At 45.8% G+C, this 21,318-nt stretch overlaps 1 protein-coding gene across 3 annotated transcripts in view; it reads right to left on the reverse strand.

The window, feature by feature from the left end:
- OLA1 (Obg like ATPase 1) overlaps window positions 1–20,874 on the reverse strand; it is a 205,585-nt gene extending 184,711 nt beyond the window's left edge. Inside the window, exons 1-3 of one of the 3 annotated variants that reach the window (XM_065413129.1) lie at window positions 20,735–20,820; window positions 19,833–19,936; window positions 15,602–15,745 (exon numbers count right to left, since the gene is read on the reverse strand). In XM_065413129.1, the coding sequence (XP_065269201.1) occupies window positions 15,602–15,745; window positions 19,833–19,936 (248 nt within the window). In that variant the 5' untranslated portion in view covers window positions 20,735–20,820. Of the gene's footprint in view, window positions 1–15,601; window positions 15,746–19,832; window positions 19,937–20,734 lie in introns of those variants that run through there. The other 2 variants (XM_065413132.1, XM_065413130.1) reach the window with 2 other exon arrangements.
- Between the last annotated feature and the right edge of the window lie 444 nt (window positions 20,875–21,318).

The following is a 21,318-nucleotide window of genomic DNA, read 5'->3' on the forward strand; positions in this document are numbered from 1 at the left end:
GCTCCTGTAGCAATTTTGGAGTGCTTTAAGCACCTGCCAAAGGCTTGAAAATATAATGCAGTCCACTTGGCTTTTTCCTGACTTAGTTTTCAGATACATGAGTGCCTGCACTTCTGTTCTGATTAAGCCAAGCAAACTGGCACCAACAGACTTCACTGACTTGACAGCTGCTGCCTTTATAGCTTTGACATTTCAACACTTTTCTTTTTAACCAAGCTTAGTTAGTTTGTGTTTGAGTGGGAACTTTAAAATAATGACCATTGAAAAGCTAGAGCAGATTTTGGACATCGCAAGGACCTCAAAAATTTGTCATGTAAATGTATTTGTTGGGCTCAGTTTTGTAGGTGAAGTATACCGTATCCATATAATGAGCAAATTAAAAGCTCTTCACATCTGGGAGGGATAGCTCAGTGGTTTGAGCACTGGCCTGCTAAACCCAGTGAGCTCAATCCTTGAGAGGGCCACTTAAGGAACTGGGGTGTGTTAAAAAAAAAAAAAAGAAGCCACCCACCACACACCTGTCTGGGGAATTGTCCTGCTTTGAGCAGGGGGTTGGACTAGATGATCTCCGGAGGTCCCTTCCAACCCTGATATTCTATGATTTTAATGATCTGCCTTCTGTGACTCAAAACGGAAGCTTTAAAAACTAAGCTTCTCCTTATGAGAATTTAGCATCAGCCAAGTGCCCATCACAACTGGGTTTGGCAAAACCATAGAGAACTATAAATAAATATATTTGGTGCTGTTACTGACTCAGCCTTAAAAATGAGACCTTGCTAAAAGATTTATTTTTAAATAATAGTCACTCTTTCGACGGTAATGCTGCAAACAGATTTCTGAATCATCAATAAAGACTTTTTCCAAACAAAGAATGTTTCCTACACAGCATTTCTAGCCTTATGCCATGCTTCCTATCAGCAGTCCACCTGGAGACACGATGAGTAGCAGCCAACAATGGAACAGGTAGCAGCAGCAGCATGCCGTATTTAGCACATAACACCCAGAAGCACTTTATACCAAGACAGCTCCCAAGAATGACTGTGAAGACTGCAGAACTCTATTTAGTGGTCTTCCCAGTTATTTTAATGTATTTGGGCTTGCTTCCACAAAGAAAAAAAGATTGCACTTTCCCTCCTCCACCCTGGAACCACATTAGGACAGCACCCTCTACGGATTCTCACAAGAAATTTTTTCGTGGCTGCTCTGACAATTTTCCCTAAAATACTTAAGCTATATCTACACTGTGCACTTTACAACGGTGCGGCTGTGCCGCTGCAACCACGCCATTTTAAGGTGCACAGCACAGCCGCTCTTTTTTGCTGGGGGAGAGCTCTCCCAGTGAAAATAAAACCACCCCCAACAAGAGGCATTAGCTTAGTCACCGGGAGAGTGTCTCCAGCCAAAAAAGCGCTGTCCACACCGGTGCTTTTCATTGTTAAAACTTTTGTCGTTCTGAAGCAGGAGGAGGGGTGTTCACACCTCTGAGCGACAAAAGTTGTAACTATGAAAGTGCAGCGTAGACATGGCCTTAATTAACTTTAGGAAAAACAAATAAAAATGCACATACACATGTCCAAATCATTGTAATTCATTTATGTAGGTTTTTATTGCAGACTCAATAAATAATAATAATAATGTACACTTGTCTCTATTCTTTACTGGACCTAAACAGAATAGAAACAAATAATGTGCTTTTCATGTTCTTGTCTTCTTTTGTTGTCGTTTCTCCTGCTTTTTTGGTTGCCTTTTTTTAATTATTATGATTATTAAAGACTTGCCAGCTAGTAAGTTTTTTGGTTTTTGTTTTTTTTTCCCCACAGAAACAAAGATATCTGTATGTTTATTAACACTGCTTTGCCCCCCCCAGTCACTGCCCAAAAGGCTGTGACTGCATGAAAAAGCCCCCGGATGGCTGCATTACTCAATGGGGGGGGGGGGGGGAGAGGAAAGAGAATAACAGAAAAAGTGAAAGTGGCAGAGGTGCTTAATGACTTCGTTTCAGTTTCCAACAGGAAGGTTGGTGGTGATTGGACATCTAACAATAGTGAATGCCAGTGAAAATGAGGTAAGATCAGAGGCTAAAATAGGAAAAGAACAAGTTAAAAATTACTTGGACAAATTAGATGTCTTCAAGTCACCAGGGCCCGACGAAATGCATCCTAGAATACTCAAGGAGCTGACTGAGGAGATATCTGAGCCATTAGCAACTATCTTTGAAAAGTCATGGAAGATGGGAGAAATTCCAGAAGACTGGAAAAGGGCAAACATAGTGCCAATCTATAAAAAGGGAAATAAGGACAACCCGGGAAATTACAGACCAGTCAGTTTAACTTCTCTACCCAGAAAGATAATGGAGCAAATAATTAAGCAATCAATTTGCAACTATCTAGAAGATAATAAGGTGATAAGTAACAGTCAGCATGGATTGGTCAAGAACAAATTGTGTCAAACCAACCTGATAGCTTTCTTTGACAGGGTAACAAGCATTGTGTATAGGAGGGAAGTGGTAGATGTGTTATATCTTGACTTTAGTAAAGCTTTTGATACTGCCTCGCATGACCTTCTCATTAACAAACTAGGGAAATGCAACTAGATGTAGCTACTATAAGGGGAGTACAAAACTGGTTGGAAAACCATTCCCAGAGAGTACCTTCCCTTCAGTCATACTGGAAGGACAAAACAAGTGGGGTCCCGCAGGGATCAGTTCTGACTCTGGTTCTGTTCAATATATTCATCAATGATTTAGATAATAGCATAGCGCGTACACTTCTAAAGTTTGCGGACAATGCCAAGGTGGGAGGGGTTGCAAGTGCTTTGGAGGAAAACATTAAAATTAAAAATGACCTGGACTGGAGAAATGGTCTGAAGTAAATAGGATGAAATTCAATAAGGAAAAATGCAAAGTACTTCATTTAGGAAGGAACAATCACTTGCACACATACAAAATGGGAAATGACTGCCTAAGAAGGAGTACTACAGAAAGGGTTCCGGGGGGTCATGGGGGGCCACAAGCTTAATGAGTCAACAGTGTAACACTGTTGCAAAAAAGCAAACATCATTCTGGGATGTATTAGCAAGAGTGTACTAAGCAAGACACAAGAAGTAATTCTCTGCTCTACTCTGTGCTGATTAGGCCTCAACTGGAGTATTGTGTCCAGTTCTGGGTGCCACATTTCAGGAAAGATGTGGACAAATTGGAGAGAGTCCAGAGAAGAGCAACAAAAATGATTAAAGGTCTAGAAACCATGACCTATGAGGGAAGACTGAAAAAAATTGGGTTTGTTTAGTCTGGAGAAGAGAAGATTAAGAGGGGATATAACAGTTTTCAAGTACATAAAAGGTTGTTATAAGGAAGAGGGAGAAGAATTGTTCTTCTTAACCTCCAAGGATACGACAAGAAGAAATGGGCTTAAATTGCAACAAAGGTGGTTTAGGTTGGACATTAGGAAAAACTTCTTAACTGTCAGAGTGGTTAAGCACTGGAATAAATTACCTAGGGAGGTTGGGGAATCTCCATCATTGGAGATTTTTAAGAGCAGGTTAGACAAACACCTGTGAGGGATGGTCTAGAGCAATGGTTCCCAAACTTTAACAACCTGTGAATCCCTTTCACTAAAATGTCAAGTCTCGCGAACCCCCTCCTAAAAATGAATATTTCCAGGGATTGTCTCCTTTACCTGAGTATAAATTATAAAAGCAGCGATCTTGGAAATATAACATTTGTTTATAATGACATAATTATTATTTATCATTAGTGTGTAATAAGCAATAATACAGTATTTTTATTACATTATGAAAACGGCAACACTCTTCCAACATCTCACTTTTGTAGCTTGTATCACTTTGAATAAGCCTGTTATAAGACAAGGCTCCTATGTTTCATCAAGGAGTATCAGATGTGAAACAGCATGAAGGTATTAAAGAAGCCAACTCAAAGAGTTCCTCCTACACAAGCATTCAGGTCTTGAGCAACCCAGGCAAACAACGCACATTACAACAAAGCTTAAACTTGTTCTTCATAAATTATTTTAAAAACAATACTAGCTGCCTATTTTAAAAACAGCAAAAACTATCCATCTCCCTTTCCAGTTCTTATAAGGAGTCTTGAAGTTTAAATCTCCTCAGTGCGATAGATATGGTTGCTTTGATCTGCTTAGTTCTTGGAAGTCCAGGGGCTCCAGGCTGCTGGCCCCGTGCTGCCCGGGGTTCCTAGGGACAGCTCTGTCTGCCATTAGGGAATTTTTCCCCCCCAAGAACCCCGTAACATTTTGCGAACCCCCAGGGGTTCACGAACCCGTTTGGGAACCACTGGTCTAGATAATACTTGGTCCTGCCATGAGTGCAGGGGACTGGACTAGATGACCTCTCGAGGTCCCTTCCAGTCCTATGATTTGAGAAACGTTGCAAGATTTGGCTTGAAACCAATTTAGAAAAGCTGTTACAAGTACCTTCTATAGCTCTGAGAAGCACCTAGAGGCAGATTCAGAGGAATTGGGTGCTAAGGCTGAGTTCCTGTCAGAGAAAAAAGTTTCCTGACAGCTATTTTCTACATTGCATTGATGGATAACAAAAGATTTTTGCTTGAGTTTGCCTTATAGCAAGTGAATTATGAAACTGGGAAACTCAATAGACTAGGTACATGTAAATGAGTTACTCATAAGAAAAAGATAACCTTTTCCGTAACTGGTGTTCGAGATGTGTTGCTCATGTCTGTTCAACTTAAGTGTGTGCACTGGTGCCGGAAGTTTTTCACTCAGTAGTATCCGTAGGGGACCGGCTCCAGTGCCCCCTGGAATGGCACGCACATGCCACTGTATATAGGGTGCCGCCGGTTCCCCCCACCCTCAGTTCCTTCTTGCCAGAAACTCCGACAGCGAGGAAGGAGGGCAGGCTGTGGAATGGACATGAGCAACACATCTCGAACACCAGTTATGGAAAAAGTAATTGCCATTTCTTCTTCGAGTGCTTGCTCATGTCCATTCAACTTAGGTGACTCCCAAGCAGTACCCTTAGAGGTGGGTAGGAGTTCACAGACGTGTAGATTACAACACAGCTCTGCCGAACCCAGCGTCATCCCTGGTCTGCTGAGTGATGGCATAGTGAGCTGTGAACATGTGCACCAAGGACCACATCGCAGCTCGACAGATGTCATAGAGTCATAGAATAGCAGGGTTGGAAGGGACCTCAGGAGATCTAGTCCAACCCCCTGCTCAAAGCAGGACCAAGCCCCAGACAGATTTTTGTCCCAGATCCCTAAATTGCCCCCTCAAGGATTGAACTCACAACTCTAGGTTTAGCAGGCCAATGCTCAAACCACTGAGCTATCCCTCCCATCCTGAAATCAGGAAGTGTGCCAGGAAGACTGCCGAATATGCCTGCACTCTGGTCAAGTGGGCTCTGATGATTGGCAGCGGCAGGACTCCCACCAACTCATAGCAGGTCCAAATGCAAGAGGTGATCCAGTTAGAAATCCTCTGCGAGGACACTGGGAGGCCCTTCATCCTATCAGCTGTAGACATGAAAAGCTTACGGAAAGGCTTTGTCTGATATAGGTAGAAAGCCAGGGCCCTTCTTACGTCCAAAGTGTGAAGGCGCCTCTCTTCACTAGTCTCATGGGGCTTAGGGTAGAAGACCAGAAGGAAGATGTCCTGACTCATGTGGAAGTAGACACCACCTTGGGAAGGAAGGCCAGGTGGAACTGGTGTAGGACCTTGTCCTTACAGAAGACCGTGTATGGCAGTTCTGAGGTCAGCACTCGCAGCTTGGAGACTTGCCTCCCTAACGTCACCGCCACCAGGAAAGCTACCTTCCACGATAGGTGAGACAGGGAGCACAAGGCCAAAGACTCAAAGGGCAGGCCTGTGAGGCTGGACAGAACCAAGTTGAGATTCTACTGAGGGGCTGGGGACCAAACTTGATGATGAAGTCTCGAGGCCTCTGAAGAACATGACTGTCATGTCATGGGAGAACACCGTCTGCCCCTGGATTGGTGGATGCAAGGCAGAAATGGCTGCCAGATGCACCCAGATAGAGGAGTGTGCCTGGCCCTGGTTCCTCAAACGAAGCAGGTAGTCTAAGATCGACTGCATGGAAGAACGCCAAGGGGAGATGCCCCGTTCAGCCGCCCAACAGGAGAACCTCCTCTACTTTGCCAGATAAGTCTGTCTAGTTGAGGGCTTTCTACTCTAGAGGAGGCCCGTTCCTCAGGGTTCAGCTACACAACATCAACGCCATGAGGTGGAGGGACGCGAGGTTGGGGTGCAAGAATCTACCATGATCCTGTGACAGCAGATCCGGTCAGTAGGCAGGGGCCATGGAGGGAAAACTAAGCAGCTCTACAGCATCCCGAATCAACGCTGGAGAAGCTATGCTGGGGCGATCATGACAACCTGAGCCTGGTCTCTCTTGATTTTCGCTAGGACCTTGCTGATGAGCGGAATTGGAGGGAATGCATACATCAGGCTTCCTGCCCACGGCAGGAGGAAGGCGTCAGAGAGGGAGCCCTTGTCCTTGCCGACCCCATCTGGAGCAAAACCTGTGGCACCACCTGTTCTGCCTGGTGGTGAACAAATCCACTTGGGGAGTTCCCCACTTCTGGAAGGTTGTGCCAGCTACCTCCGGATGGAGCACCCACTCGTGGTGAGAGGAAAAGTCCCTGCTTAGCTGATCTGCTAGTGTGGTCTTGGCACCTAGAAGGGGACATGCTTCTAGGTGGATTCCATGGCCGATGCAGGAGTCCCAGAGATAGAGTGCCTCTTGACAGAGGGCCGAGGATCGCGCTCCCCCTTGTCTGTTGATATAGAACATTGAGGCTGTATTGTCCGTCAGGACTCTGACCACTCTGCCCGACAGGTGAGGAAGAAAGACAGTGCACGCTCTGCGTGCTGCTCTGAGCTCTTTGATGTTTATGTGTAGCGTCGTTTCCTCGGGGAACGACTATCTTGGGTCTGGAGGGTGCCGAGGTGCGCTCCCTCAGCCGAGGTCAGGGGTGTCCAAAACCAAGTCGACTGAGTGCGGAGTGCTGACAAAGGGAACTCCTTCCAGGACTTTCCCGGGGTCAGTCCACCATCGCAGTGAGGCAAGTATCATTGCGGGGATAGTAATGACCTTTTCCAGGTGGTCCCTGGACTAGGAGTAGATGGTCACCAGCCAATACTGCAGGGGTCACATCTGGAGCCTGGCGTGGTGCACCACATATGTGCACGCTGCCATGTGACCTAGAGGCACAGGCACACCCTGGGCATGGTCAGAGGAAACGTGGAGGCGTCCGCAATGAGGTCCGTCAGTGCTCTAAATCTCTCCAGTGGCAGGAACGCCCTGGCACAGGTCGAGTCGAGCACCGCTCTGATTAACTCTATCCTCTGTACCAGAACTAACATGGATTTTTTGCTGTTTATCTACAGGCCACGGCGATGGCAAGTGGCTAACAGCATCGCGACATCCCTTTGGACCTGGAGCTGCCCTTGACTAGCCAGTCGTGTAGGTATGGGTAGATCTGGACACCCCGACGCCTGAGGTAAGCAGCCACCACCGACATGCACTTGGTAAATACCTGTGGTGCTGTCGCTAGGCCAAACGGGAGGACCACAAGCTGATAGTGGTTGGGACCTACCGTAAACCAGAGGAAGTGTCTGGTTCCCTCAAAGATGACAATGTGAAAGTACGCATCTTTCAGATCGAGGGCGGTGTACGAGTCTCTCGGATCCAGGGAGGGGATGATAGAGGCCAGGGAGACCATGCGGAACTTCACCTTCGCTAGGAAGCGGTTCAAGTCTCGCAGGTCCAGGATACGTTGCAGACCACCCTTGGCCTTTGGGATTTAAAGAGTAGCGGGAACAGAACTCCTTGTTCCTGGTACTCTGGAGGAACAACCTGCACCACACCTAGCTGCAGTAACCCCAATGCCTCCTGCACAAGGAAACTCTCGTGAGAAGGGTCCCTGAAGAGGGACGGGAAGGAGGATGGGAAGGAGTAGAAAGTAACTGAAGGGTATAACCCCGCGCCACCGTACTGAAGGAGCCATCGGTCTGATGTTATAGGTGCCCATGCAAGGAGGAAAGGAGAAAGGCAGCTGGCAAAAATAGGGGAGGGAGGATCCTGGGAACAGTCCAGTAGATCGTCCTCAGGCATACCCTCAAAATAAGCGCTTGCCCGCCTGCTTATTGCAGGTCAAGCTCAACTGAGAGGCCTGCAAAGGCTGTTGGCTAGGACACCCCTTGTAGCCTCTAGATTTCTTATGGGGAGGCTCCTGGTGAGGGTGGTTCCCCTGGCCCCGAGGCTACTATGGTTTGTACCTTGTGGGCAAGGATGGGAACGCACAGGCCTAGAGTTTTAAGGGTCGTGCGGGAGTCCTTTAGGCGATGGAGCTTTCTGTCAGTCTGTTCTGTAAACAAGGCTTGCCCATCAAAGGGAAGGTATTGCATCGACCGCTGAGCCTCCGTGGACAAGCCAGAGAGGAGTAGCCAGGATGCCCGGTGCTTGGCGACGGCCGAAGCCATGGTAAGGGCGGCAGTGTCTGCCGCATCAGACGCTGCTTGGAGAGTCGCCCTGGCTGCAGTCGTGCCCTCTTCCATAATTGCCCGGAACCCCGTCCTAGAAGCTTCAGGAAGAGAGCCCTTGAACTCGGCCATGGCTTGCCACATGTTAAAATCATAGCGTCCCAGGAGGGCTTGATGGTTGGCCACCCTCAACTTGAGACTAGAGAACGAATAAACCTTACACCCAAACAAGTCTAGTCTCTTGGAGTCTTTGTTCTTAGGGGTTGACCTTGTCGCTCCCAGTGGTTAACCACTTCTATCACTAGGGAGTTCGGAGCCGGGTGGGTGTACAGGTACTCATGGCCTTTGGATGGCAGAAAGTACTTGCACTCTGCCCTCTTGGAAATGGGTGGCAGGGAGGAGGGAGTTTGCCACAGTGCATTAGTGATCTTAGAGACCCCATCATGAAGGGGAAGAGCCACCATGGCCAAGGCTGTGAAGCAGAGGACATCAAACAGAGAGTCTGAAGGCTCCTCCGCCTGAAGACCCAGGTTGGCAGTGACCCTCTTCAGTAGTTCCTGGTGCGCTTTAGCATCATCCAGAGGAACCTGGGGAGGGAGCTCCTGTTATAGCCTCGTCTGGCGATGACTATGAAGATGCCAGTGCCGTAGGGTCCTCCACAACCATTGGTGGCCCAGTGGCTTGTTCCCCTGCTCCCTCTTGGACCTGCGGGGTCCTTGTACCCGAGGCTTTGTGCACTGGAGGAGAGCGGGAGAGAGAGGCAGCTGGTCTTTCCAAGCCTCCAGACACTGAGCAGGCGGTCTGGGAGGGCTGGGTGAACCCCCATAGGTTCCATGGGTATCATGCCACCGGCCACTGTGCCGGAGGCCACGGGGCCAGTTTCGGTGCAGACAACATAGCCAGTACTGCTGGTACTGGAGTTTGTCCCTCCATCAGGAAACCTCGCTCCAAACCAGGGCTGGATCCTAAGCGGTCGCTCCCAGGCAAGCGGGACAGAGCAGAAAGGTGGCTCTGTCCCGACTCGTGCTGCTTACTCCGCCTGGAGTCCAATCCAGAGTGGGGTTTTACAGATCGGAGGCACTCGATGGATTGGAGCCCGGCGACCTACGTCTCGCACTTGATGAGCGGTACCGGGATGAGGAGTGGGACCGGGAGTCAGAACTGGCCCGGTGCCAGGAAGCACCCGCACATGGAGATGCCCTCAAACAGGGGGTTGTGAGGTTATTATGTGGGGGGTTGCGAGCTGTCAGCCTCCACCCTAAACCCTGCTTTGCCTCCATCATTTATAATGGTGTTAAATATATAAAAAAAAGTGTTAATTTATAAGGGGGGGGGGGTCACACTCAGAGGCTTGCTGTGTGAAAGGGGTCACCAGTACAAAAGTTTGAGAATCACTGTCCTAGAGGATCGGTGAGGGTCTGAGGAACGGTAACGTCGCTCCCTCGACGGGTCCCTGGAGCAGTACCATGGTCTCGGAGATACCAGGTGCCAGGACCGGTACTCCTGCCGGGGGCCGCGTGCCTTCAAAGGTCTGCACCTGGTAGCCACTGAGCTGCGCCTCAAGCATCTCTGCCTGTGCCCAAGATCCGGGGACCAAATGGGGCTGCACTGCACTGCCTTTCACGATCACATGTGTGGCGGCTACAGGAGGGCGAGCGCTGGCGGGACATTCCCCACGATGGGGAATGGTGCCACTGAGGTGGGGACCGAAGCAGTCTGAACGCAGGTTTACCCTGTGACCGGGGAACCACAGGAGCCGGTGTGGGTGGCACATGATCTCCTGCGCCGCCTGCAGAGCCTCTGGCATGGATGGTACCCAGAGCTGATGGAGACCTCTGCCACTATCCGGGGTGGCCGGCGGGGAGCAGGTTAGTCTACATCGCTACACTGGATCTCGAACCAGAGATCCCAACGGGGGTGAAGAGTTGCCCGACATGGGACCTTGCTCGCACCCAGTCTTATCCTTTCCCTTGCAGGAGTTTGGAGACCAGCCTCGCACCATCTTCTTGGTTGGAGCCATGGATGGGGACCGTGGGGCGCTGCATACCAAGGTCACAGTGCCCAGCACCGAGTCGGAGTCTTGCTCCAGTGCCGGGGTGAGGGCAGACTCCATAAGGAGAGCTCTTAAATGAATATCACGCTCCTTCTTAGTCCTTGGCTTGACAGACTTGCAAATTTTGCACTTTTCACTAATGTGCCCTTCGCCCAAGCAACACAGACTACTGCTATGTGGATCATTAATGGGCATGGGCCTCTTGCGGTGATCACAGGGCTTAAAGCCTGGGAACTGGGGCATGCCCCGTCCTGAGGCAAAGTCCCATTCAGTACCTACGAAGTCTCTAACTATAGCTAAGAGATTTATAAACACTAACAGAAAACTATACACACTATAATACAAGAAATAACTACACCTCTACTCCGATACAACGCTGTCCTCGGGAGCCAAAAAAAAATCTTACCGCATTATAGGTGAAACCACATTATATCGAACTTGCTTTGATCCACCGGAGTGCGCAGCCCCGCCCCCCCGGAGCGCTGCTTTACCGCATTATATCCGAATTTGGGTTATATCAGGTCGCGTTATATTGGGGTAGAGGTGTAGTTCATACGAAAGAGCAGCAACAGTTCCAGCACCGTCACTGGTGGCAAGAAGGAACTGAGGGTAGGGGGAACTGGCAGCGCCCTATATAGCGCGGCATGTGCATGCCACTCCAGGGGGCGCCAGAGCCGGTCCCCTACGGATACTGTAGAGGGAAAAACTTCTAGCACCAGTCCAGGTGGCAAGCACACACACCTAAGTTGAATGGACATGAGCAAGAACTTGAAGTAAAAATGAAAGGTTCATGATTGTCTGCACCATCTTATTAAGAAAAACATCTTGTTAATAAGAAAATAAGAGACGTAAGGGAATCAGGATGAATCTACTGTAGATACCTGGTTTTTAGAGATTAAATACAAGGTTACCAAAGCAACAAAATACACTACTGGAACTAAAATTTGCTCTCTCCTGCCAGGCAAAAAAAAAACCACAGTCCAAATTGTGGTCTTTAAATTCTTTTTCACTGCTGGCACATTATGTATTTTTAACGCCAGACTATAGGCGTCACACACAAGCTGACTTTCTTTGGCCTCATTTTGTTTATCTTGCACTTCAACTTGTTTTGGGGCCAATGTAAGATGATTTTATGTAATCATATATACGTTTCCAGATCCACATAAATTTACAGGCCAAAGTTTCTCTACAAGATGGATTATCCTATACGGTTGCCGAAATGGCAGTGCTTTATCCAGATAAATTGTGTATATTCCTATGTAGAGTTAAATGCCCTTTTTTTTTTTTTTTTTTTTTTATTTAAAATACACACACAAAAACAGTATTGTTGTATATATGAGATCACAGGTATGATTTTCAAAAGGGCTCAGAGATGGCCTAATTCTGTTCCCATTGAAATTAATAGTAAAACTACCATTGTTTATTTTAACGTGAGCAGATTTAGGCTAGCAGCGAGCACTTGGGGGGGGGGGGGGAACTCATCCCAAATATCTGACAATCCAATAAATAAAGAGATTCAGGACAGTCTTTTTTGTTATAAGTTGCTTTTGTTCTTTATTGCTAATTTTTATTTGAAAGCTACTTCAAATTATTGGTTTGCAATATTATTTAAAGTTTCAAGAGAAAAAAACAACTTGCATTTAATATTACTGAAATACATTTACTATACACAAACAATAAAAGCAGCCACCACTTCATTAATCACTACCCTATAATCTTCTCTCAAGTTCACAAAACATACAGACTTAACTCTGAACTTATTGAATAAGTGGATTTATAATGATTTACAGTGTAATAAGATGCACGGAACTGTTTAGGCAATAGAGTAAACACAAAGTCTGGAGGTGCTGAACTAAGTTTATTGAAGTAAGTAAAGTGTAAAATGCTAGTGTTGAGAAACTCCAAACATTCATTGTGTATCCTTCTTTCAAGAGAAATAGTATACAGAACTACATTTAAATTGTTAAGTTTGGAGAGGATATTACTGTATTCAGGCTGTAGGAGAAGAAACAAATGTCTGTTGTAAAGGAATGCGACAGTGTTTGTGGCTGCAGATTTTAAAAGAGTGTAAGTTGCAAAATAAGTGGGGCCCTACCAAATTCAAGTCCCATTTTGGTCAAATTCACTGTCACAGGATTTTAAAAATTGTAAATTTCACGATTTCAGATAAATCTGAAATGTCAGTGTAAGTAACTGTGGAGGTCTCAACCCAAAAGGGGGCCATGGAGGGGTTACAATATTGCCACCCTTACTTCTGCGCTGTTGCTGGCGGTAGCACTGCCTTCAGAGCTAGGCGGCTGGAGAGCAGCAGCTGCTGGCTGGACACCCAGCTCTGAAGGCAGCACCGCTGTCAGCAGCAGCACAGAAGTGAGGGTGGCATGGTATGGATGGGGGCCCCCCCACTTTTGGTGGGGGCAGAGCCAGCTTTATGGGTGGGCAATGTGGGCGACCGCCCAGGGCGCTGTGGTTGGGAAGTGGGGGCTCTGTGGTCAACCCCAGATACAGCCAGCCCAAGGTCCATTTAACCCTCGAGTGCCAGGGCACTGGGCCTGGAGCCAGGGAAGGCCAAAGTTGGAGGCACCATGGCCGAGGGCTCCTACCGTACAACGGGCTCCTACAAACTTGTCCTGGCCAGGCTGGTGAGGGACAGGACTTCCTCTTCCCCTACAGGGACCACTCCCAGGACTGGGTCAGACCCACCTCCAGGAACCTCCCCCTACTGCAGGAAGCTCTGCAGTTGCTAGCTAGGAACTCAATTCTAAAGGTAGCACCACTGCCAGCAGCAATGCAGAAATAAGCGTGTCATTGCAGGGTATTGCCATCTTTACTTCTGCGTTGCTGCTGGCTGCTTTCAGAGCGGGGCGGCCAGCCAGCATCTGCCGTTCTCCAGCTGCCCAGCTCTGAAGGCACCGCAGAAGTAAAGGTAGCAATACCTACTCCTGGGGGAATTCGCTGCCAAAAAATTTAAAATTCTGCATATTTTATTTGTCAAAACAACAGTATAATCACTCCAGTTTCAATTATTTGGGTAATTTTTTTTTTTTTTTTTAAGATACTTGTCAACAATACACACAATGAAAGATTCCTCCCAGGGGCAGAGAGTTAAAGAAACCCCTACAACAATCCAGTTCCAGTTGGGGGGTGCTGGATGGGGCCCCCAGACACCTGAACTCCCCTCCCCCAGAGCCCAACTGTGGGGACACTCGCACCCTCCTACCCCCAGAGCTCAGCCGCAGGGCAGCCACCAGCCCAGACACCTGCACCCCCAGAGCCTTTACTCCCTCCAGCTTCTTTACTGTCCCGCCGGGTAATGTGGTGTGATGTGGCCCTGCCCTTTCTCACCCTTTGCCAGAGCTGGGTTTCCCAGACACTCTCCCATCCCCTTGAGAATGAGGATGAAGCAGCCAGGGCATGCAGAGCCTCTATCCCCGCCAAGCTGGGTACTCTGCTCACTGCAAGCTGGGCTCTGCAGAGTCCAGTGGCCCATAGTAGTGGCTAGCAGCTCTGCAGCCCCAATTCTGCAGGGGAAACAGTCTAATTCCCATAACCTTTGAGTATCTATAAAGTCAAGTAAGCTTGTAAAAATGAATCAGAGTGCTGTTCAAACTGTGACTTTCATATAATTTTTACTATTTATGCCTAAAGGTTTACCAAATGACAATATTCAGTAATATTAAGACGTGGGAAAGAGTACTAACTGGCTACTTTAGAGTGTCAATACTGCTTCTATAAAAAGAACAGAAATTGAATTAAACAGAAGTAAACTGCAATAAGACCAAGAAAAAATTATCCCTTTGATTTTTTCACCCAAGTCACCACCTTCACTTTAGAACATAGACCCCAGGAGGATTTCAACCCCCTACTTTCTCCTCCTCAAAACATCATTCTTCCGTAAAACCCATCAGTGTTAATACACCACTGTGTCTTGGAGTAGGATTCAAGAAAACGACAACATTTAAAAAACAAACAGCCATTATGCCTTGCAAACACTATGTCTGGTCTACAATAAACTATTTTGTAGTTTTGTCTTCTTAGATTGCAAGCTCATTGGGGCAAGAATTAAAACTTTACTCTATATCCTGCATAGCACTACTTATGCTATCAGTGATCATATTAGAAGAAATCTATAACAAAGATCTCTATACTAATTTATTTTCCAGTACTAGAAAAACTATTTGAAAAGAATTAGAAATATGTACCTATCAATTACAGATAGCAACAGGTTTGCAAGTTTTAAGAAATTAATACTTGGCCAACAATTTCATTATCCCTTTTAAAAAGCTACAGAGGGTCCTGTGGCACCTTTAAAGGTGCCACAGGACCCTCTGTTGCTTTTTACAGATTCAGACTAACACAGCTACCCCTCTGATACTATTATCCCTTTTAGTTCTGCTGTTGATTTGGTACTAAAAATTGAGCTGTAACAAACCGGGACTGTGCAAAATATATAGAAATGCAGAGATACACCACATTTATTGTCTGATTATTTTACATTGATTATGATCTGGCTACATCAGCAACCTCAAAACTAGAATTTCAAAGCGATAAAAAAAAAAAAAAAAAAACAACACACCTGTGCAACTCACTAATACATCATCGAGGCCCTGAACTCAGTAAAATTTTAAAAAAAGGATTGGAATATTTTTAGGGACAATTAGAGCATATACATTTACTTTAAAATAGGATAAAAAATAAGAGATGTAAACCCATCATGCCATAAACCAGCTCTAACTGATAAAGATCCTCAATGGGCAGCTTAAATCATAATTGTTCACTCTGGGGAGACAGGATACTGGACGACATTGCCATTCCTGATCAGACTATTCTTATGTTCCTAATTGTTCTATCACAGATGTCACATGGAAGGAGTTAGATTCCAATTACTTGTACATTTCAAGTGGTCTTAATTCTAAACTAAAAATCACACACACTGAAGCGCTCTTTAGAAGAAAGTGATTAAAGAAAAAAGCCAACACTGAACTGACATTAATCTTTTACAATAATTTAGGACAGTTTTTGTTAGTTGGAAAAAAATAAGATTTAGAGTTACCTTGGAGGTTTATGGTACTGGCATAGGAAGTCGAACCTATCATCTGGCACAGGCACCCGACTCTCATTTGGATCAATAGTGCAGAAAGGGAAGTTTTCTGCTGCTGCTTGACTTTTTGTTAACACATTGAAGAATGTGGATTTCCTAAACAACAAAATGAAGACCCTCTTAATCCAGTTTCATTTAGAGATATTAAAAAGAGCAAGATAAAAATTTCTCTCATTCTATTCTGAGATCCAAAATACAAAGACCGGATCCCACAAAATAATTAATATTATGAACAAAGATCATACCACCGTGAACTAGTACAGACCACAAGAGGAGTTAAAAATTAAACATTATCAACTGTCCCTCTTCTAGTACAAGATGCTTTCAAAGGTACAAAGGGGAAAATGGAAACCCAACCCTCATTTGTGTCTTTAAAAATTTCTCACTAAATGTTATCAAAACAAAAGAAAGGTACAGTAAACCAAAAGCAGAACATTAAACATGTTGTGTTCTCCTCATGGCAAAAACTACACTTTTTCCTACAATGCAAAATAAGATAAAATGGCCAGGCATGAAACAACTATTTTCTTATCCAACTGAAGTAGTTCCACACTGACAAATGAGTTTGAAACTCTTTCCCGGTTTCTACAAACTCTTGTTCTTTAAATACTTTGGGCATTATTTAGATCCATACCATCTTTACTACTTGTGCTGAGCAGAACATTTAGACTTAAATAGGCAAGAGAAAAGAGATGAGAGGAAAATCTAAAGAGAAGTCTGAAAAGAACATATTAAACAATTCTGAAAAATTCTGTATTGATACTGTATTCCTCTAGTTAAAAGAGACAGAAGTATCTTAAACTTTCCTTACCATGTGAGCTAGCCACCAATAGTAGAGCATTTTCACTCAGACCATGTTACAGACTGCTTATATATCGCTCAGTCTGCCATTTATTTTTAAAATTACCTGACTCCTCAGTCCTCTCTGAATGCTTAATACATAAGTCTATTGAAGAGAACAAAAAGGCTCCCATTACCTTCAATATTCTTTGGATCAGATCCTGAGTTATAAGTCTACTGTTCTATTTTTTCCTGTGTTGCTATTATTGCCCTTTTAATTTCAGACAGATTCTTGGTGGCTTATAGAAAGCTATGAAAAATCCCATTATTAAAATCAGAATTTTGAAAGTTGAATGAGTTGAAATATACACTATAACAATCAGTTAACTTATTTTGTTGTTACATGCATCGTACCTAAAATCATTTGTCTCAGAGATGCCATCCACTTAAAAATTACATTTTCATCTGAGAATTATGAACCTACTAGTGTGACAAAACTCCAGTTTTTTTACTTGGTTATCTGACAATACTCGTTTCTGGTACACAACTTTCACCAGGCTCTGCAAAAGGGTGTGAACAAGCAGGTGTGAGCAGAGAAAGCAAGCAATGGAAAGCACAAGGAGGGTATAGAAATATAGGCCCACATTAGAAGATTTGGGTAAACAGTGGCTTTAAATTGAGTTGGATATTAGCATAAGCAATAAGACCAAAGTACAGGACCAAAAAGAGTGAGATCATGAGAAAAAGTTGTTGTGTTGAAGTGACCCTTCGAAATACCAGTGTTCATATTTAATGTTTGTGCTGAAGTAACAGAAATAAAACACTTAATTGGATACTGGGTGCAATAAGTAATTGGTTCTAAGTTTGTTTTATGTATTATTTTAAAAAATGGCTTCATCTGGCATTAGCTAAATTGTTGGTTAAAGAATATAAAAAAAGTAAACTCTTCAAGGGATGGTAACATCTGCCTGACCAAGCTGGAGATGACCAATATGGCTAAGCATCCCTGGGTTTAACCTGTTTGTAAATATCTTGATCAAATGCTTATTAATGTTTTGTTGCTATTTGGATATAGTAAATTGCTTATTATCTAGGCTTATTAGGCATGTTTAGATCAATTTTATAAATACCATCTAGCCTTTAGATTTAATAAAGGAATTTATGGTTAAATTAGTATCGTGGTAATACCCTGTATAAATAATAATTCCAACAGAGTATTTTTGCTGCTGTCCTCAGAAAGTTTTAAAAGGAACTTCTGGGCTAACAGGAAAGCAGCATATCCTTTTTCTTAACTTACACAACTTAAATGGTACTCTTATCAGAATGTACTGTCAATTAAAAAAAAATTGATTAACAGTGTCTGTTGTAGTTTATTTTCATATTTGTATAAAGTATTTAAAAAACCAGTGAAAAAGAAAACACTGCAATCATTTAACAACTAAAAGTTTTATTCCTGTTTATTCCTGTGAGGAGGAAGGTTTTTGTTTGTTTGTTTGGTTTTTATAAAGTAAAGTACAACTACCAATCTTGTCACCTATTGAGATCTGAGAGTATCCAGAGGTCCCACCCCTAGTCTAAGGGAGGGAACAACTGAACCCGGGGCTCAAATAATTCCAGGGGACAACTAATACTGGTCAGAGGGCAATTGTCAGTAATGAGAGACACTGTCTATCTTTGGACACAGCAGCATGTAGGATCCTTCATTGGATCCAGGCATGATGGCTTGCTGCACACGGACCCTGGCCCATTGAAAAACGGTTCAGAAGGTCCATGAGCAGCATGGCAAATCAAAGCTGAGTAAACGCATGGTCAGGTCAGTTATAAGACACTGGTTTCTGACGTCCACTGTAGACCATTATTCACACCACACTGACGTCACAGAGAAATCTGGGCAGGTGAAGTTGCCTATAACGGGTGTCTCGACAAGAAGCACATTCTTGGGTAGTCAAAGAGGTCTGTGTAGAACGGTAAGCTCAGGTCTGCCCTGATGTTCTCAACCATTCTGTCTGTAGCATCCTCATGGCGGACATGCAGAAGAGTGATGTTTAACATGGGGAGCCACAGCACTGATGCGGGTCAAATCGTGCCAGCTACGATGCGCATGATGGAATACAGATGAACATTAACCAACTTGATGTGAGACAAATGGAGTCAGATTAGAGCACAACATTCTGCTGCAGAATAACAGAGGCCTAAACCGAACCATCGGCGAGTTTGAACATTTGTGCTCCATGCACCGGCCCATTTACTTATGTTGTTATGTAACCTCACCTTAGCGTCAGTTTTCCAAATGCAGCATAATCACCAATGACTATTAATAATCTACCAAAAACTTCATGCATTTCCCAGTTATTCCGACATCTTCAATTAAAGAGAAGTCTCACACTTAACCTCTTTGATAGGGGGGTTTTGAGATCTACAGTTGAAAAGAGCTATTATCACACTTCCTATCAAATTTCTCTCACACAAACGATGTAGCACTAAACTTTTATATAAACTCATTTCATTCACAGATCTCAGCAAACTTTACCAAGGAAGGAAGATATAAAGTTATTCTTAGTGCTTATGACTGTGGGGCATCCTTAACCCATCCCTGTCTACACTCTTCCCTCTTAAACTTACCCATTATTATTAGTAGTACACACAGCCCACAGAATCATGAAAGTTAGGAATGGTAATAACAGATTACTAGCATTATCTCTCTGGCAAAAAAGGATGGTTTCTTTCAGTATATTCTCTCTCTCCACTATCTTTTTTTTTTTCAGCCCTTTATATACTGTTATTGTAGAACAGTATAGTATTTTTCATGTTCTCAACTTAAAAGCAATTCAAACAAACAAAAAAACAAAACAAAAAGATTTTATCTTTCATTTTAGACGTTTCCACAAAAAATAACCAATTTTCAAATGAGAGCGACTTTCAAAAATGTTCTGATTTAAGCCAACACCCCCAAACATATCTTTTTTTTTTTTAAATGATCAAAATTCACTACCTGTTTCACAAATGAATTGGAGTCAATTCCTCAAACACTTTATACAGATTTAGTTATTCACCTGCTTTTTATTTCAAGAGGATAGGCTTCAATGTGCAAATTAGCATATATGACTAGAATGCATTTTAGCCCTCTGATTGTTGTTTCTTCACATTCAAACAAATATAATAAAATTGACAAGCCAGATCATGACTGCGTAGCATTCATGAGACATCTGATTCAAACAAATTCAACAACCAATGGCACCTAATCAGATCGTTTCATCTAACTAATAAATACATAAATAAAATAAAGCTTAGAGTTTTGTTCCATCTGTATGTATTCAACACTTAACTGATAAGATGCATACTAAACACAACGACCTACAGTCTGGAGGATGGATAAGCAAAGCTTCTCCTCTCAGTTACCTACCCAACATTTGGCAGCCCAACAATGCCGATTTTCAGGGACGTCCCAAACCTTCCAATGATTGGATGTGGCTTAACCCCATCATCACCTCCCTTTTTGGGGGGCATCTGAAATGACAACATAGAAAACGCTTAATATTTGGAGCCCGGATCCCCACCCTCCCGGTTCCTTTTTAGTCCCTCAAAGCCTACAACAGGCAGCCTACGAACGCCCCACACACGTTCCCCTTCCCAGAGAGATTACAGGTACCTTTCTGGGAGCCATAATAGCAAGGCACCACGGGCAGAAGCAGCAACCGGCGGCCGGGCACAGAGCAGCGCATGGCCCCCTCACGCAGCACAGAGACCGCGCGTGGCTCAGTAGGTGGATTTGGCTGCTGCAGCTTCTGCAAATCCCCTGCAAAGGCTGAGCTAAAAATAACCGGCTCAGAGCCCAAGAGGGGAGCGAAATTTAACACACACACACACACACACACACACACACCCCGGCCTGCCCGAGGCAGCTGCCGCCCCCTGCTCCGCTTCCCAGCCTGACGCGTGCGGATGTGAGGAGCAGGGCGCAGCGGCGGGGGCTGCCGGGCGGGCACTCGGCCAACTGGGCACCGACTCGTGCGCCTAGGCACGGCGAGGCCGAAGCGCCCCACCCGAGAGCCGGGCGCCGCTCCCTTGCCTCTGCCCGGGGAGGCTGCCGCCAGCCGGACAGGCCCAGCCTGCCTCCGGAGACGCGCTGCTGCCCCTTGCCCTGGCCCACTCCGGGGCAGCTGACAGAGGGGTGCAGAGCTGCACGAGGCCTGCTCCGCGGCCCCTCGTTCCTGACGGGCCGCAAAGAGACCGGCGCGGCGGTGACAGCACCCAGCTCCCCCGCGACAGATGCCCCCCGGGCGGGTGTGGAGCGGGCGGGTTCACCTTGCTAAGACGAGGGGGGTTATGATTACACTGTCCCCGCCGGCCTCAACCACGAGAGCGCGAACACCACGGCCACGCACGCTCGCACCCCAGCAGCAGGCGGAACAGGCGGGGCCCACGCTGCCTCCCATTGGGCGGGGACGCCCGGAGAGGAAAGGTCACGCAGAAGGAGGGGGAGCCTCGTGCTCGCACGGGCGTTGGGGGAGGCTCTAGCGGCGGTTGAGGGGGTGGGGAGTCACGCGCTGGCTCGCCCTCGCCCAGCCTGTGTGTGGCCCGCACACGGTACGGCTCTCACCCTCGCGTCCCGCCCTGCAGCCCGCTGGGCCTGTCACAAATGCGGCAGGAGCGGCTCTCCCCCGCCCACCTGCTCCTGCCCAGCTCTAACGTTAATTATTAAGCGTTTCTATAGCCCTGGGCGTGGCCAGAGACAGGCGCGGTCCCTGCCCCTCAGACCTCCAGCCGAGCTATCACGGCAATAAGGATCTACTTCCGTATGGTGACGGCAGCTGGCCTCAGAGAGCGATCACCGAGGAAAGGGGAAATTACTCCAAATGTACAATGTCGCAGAGATCAGGCTCCTCGGG

The sequence above is a fragment of the Emys orbicularis genome, chromosome 11 (genome assembly GCF_028017835.1).
Source record: "Emys orbicularis isolate rEmyOrb1 chromosome 11, rEmyOrb1.hap1, whole genome shotgun sequence".
In the NCBI taxonomy this organism is placed as follows: Eukaryota; Metazoa; Chordata; order Testudines; family Emydidae; genus Emys; species Emys orbicularis.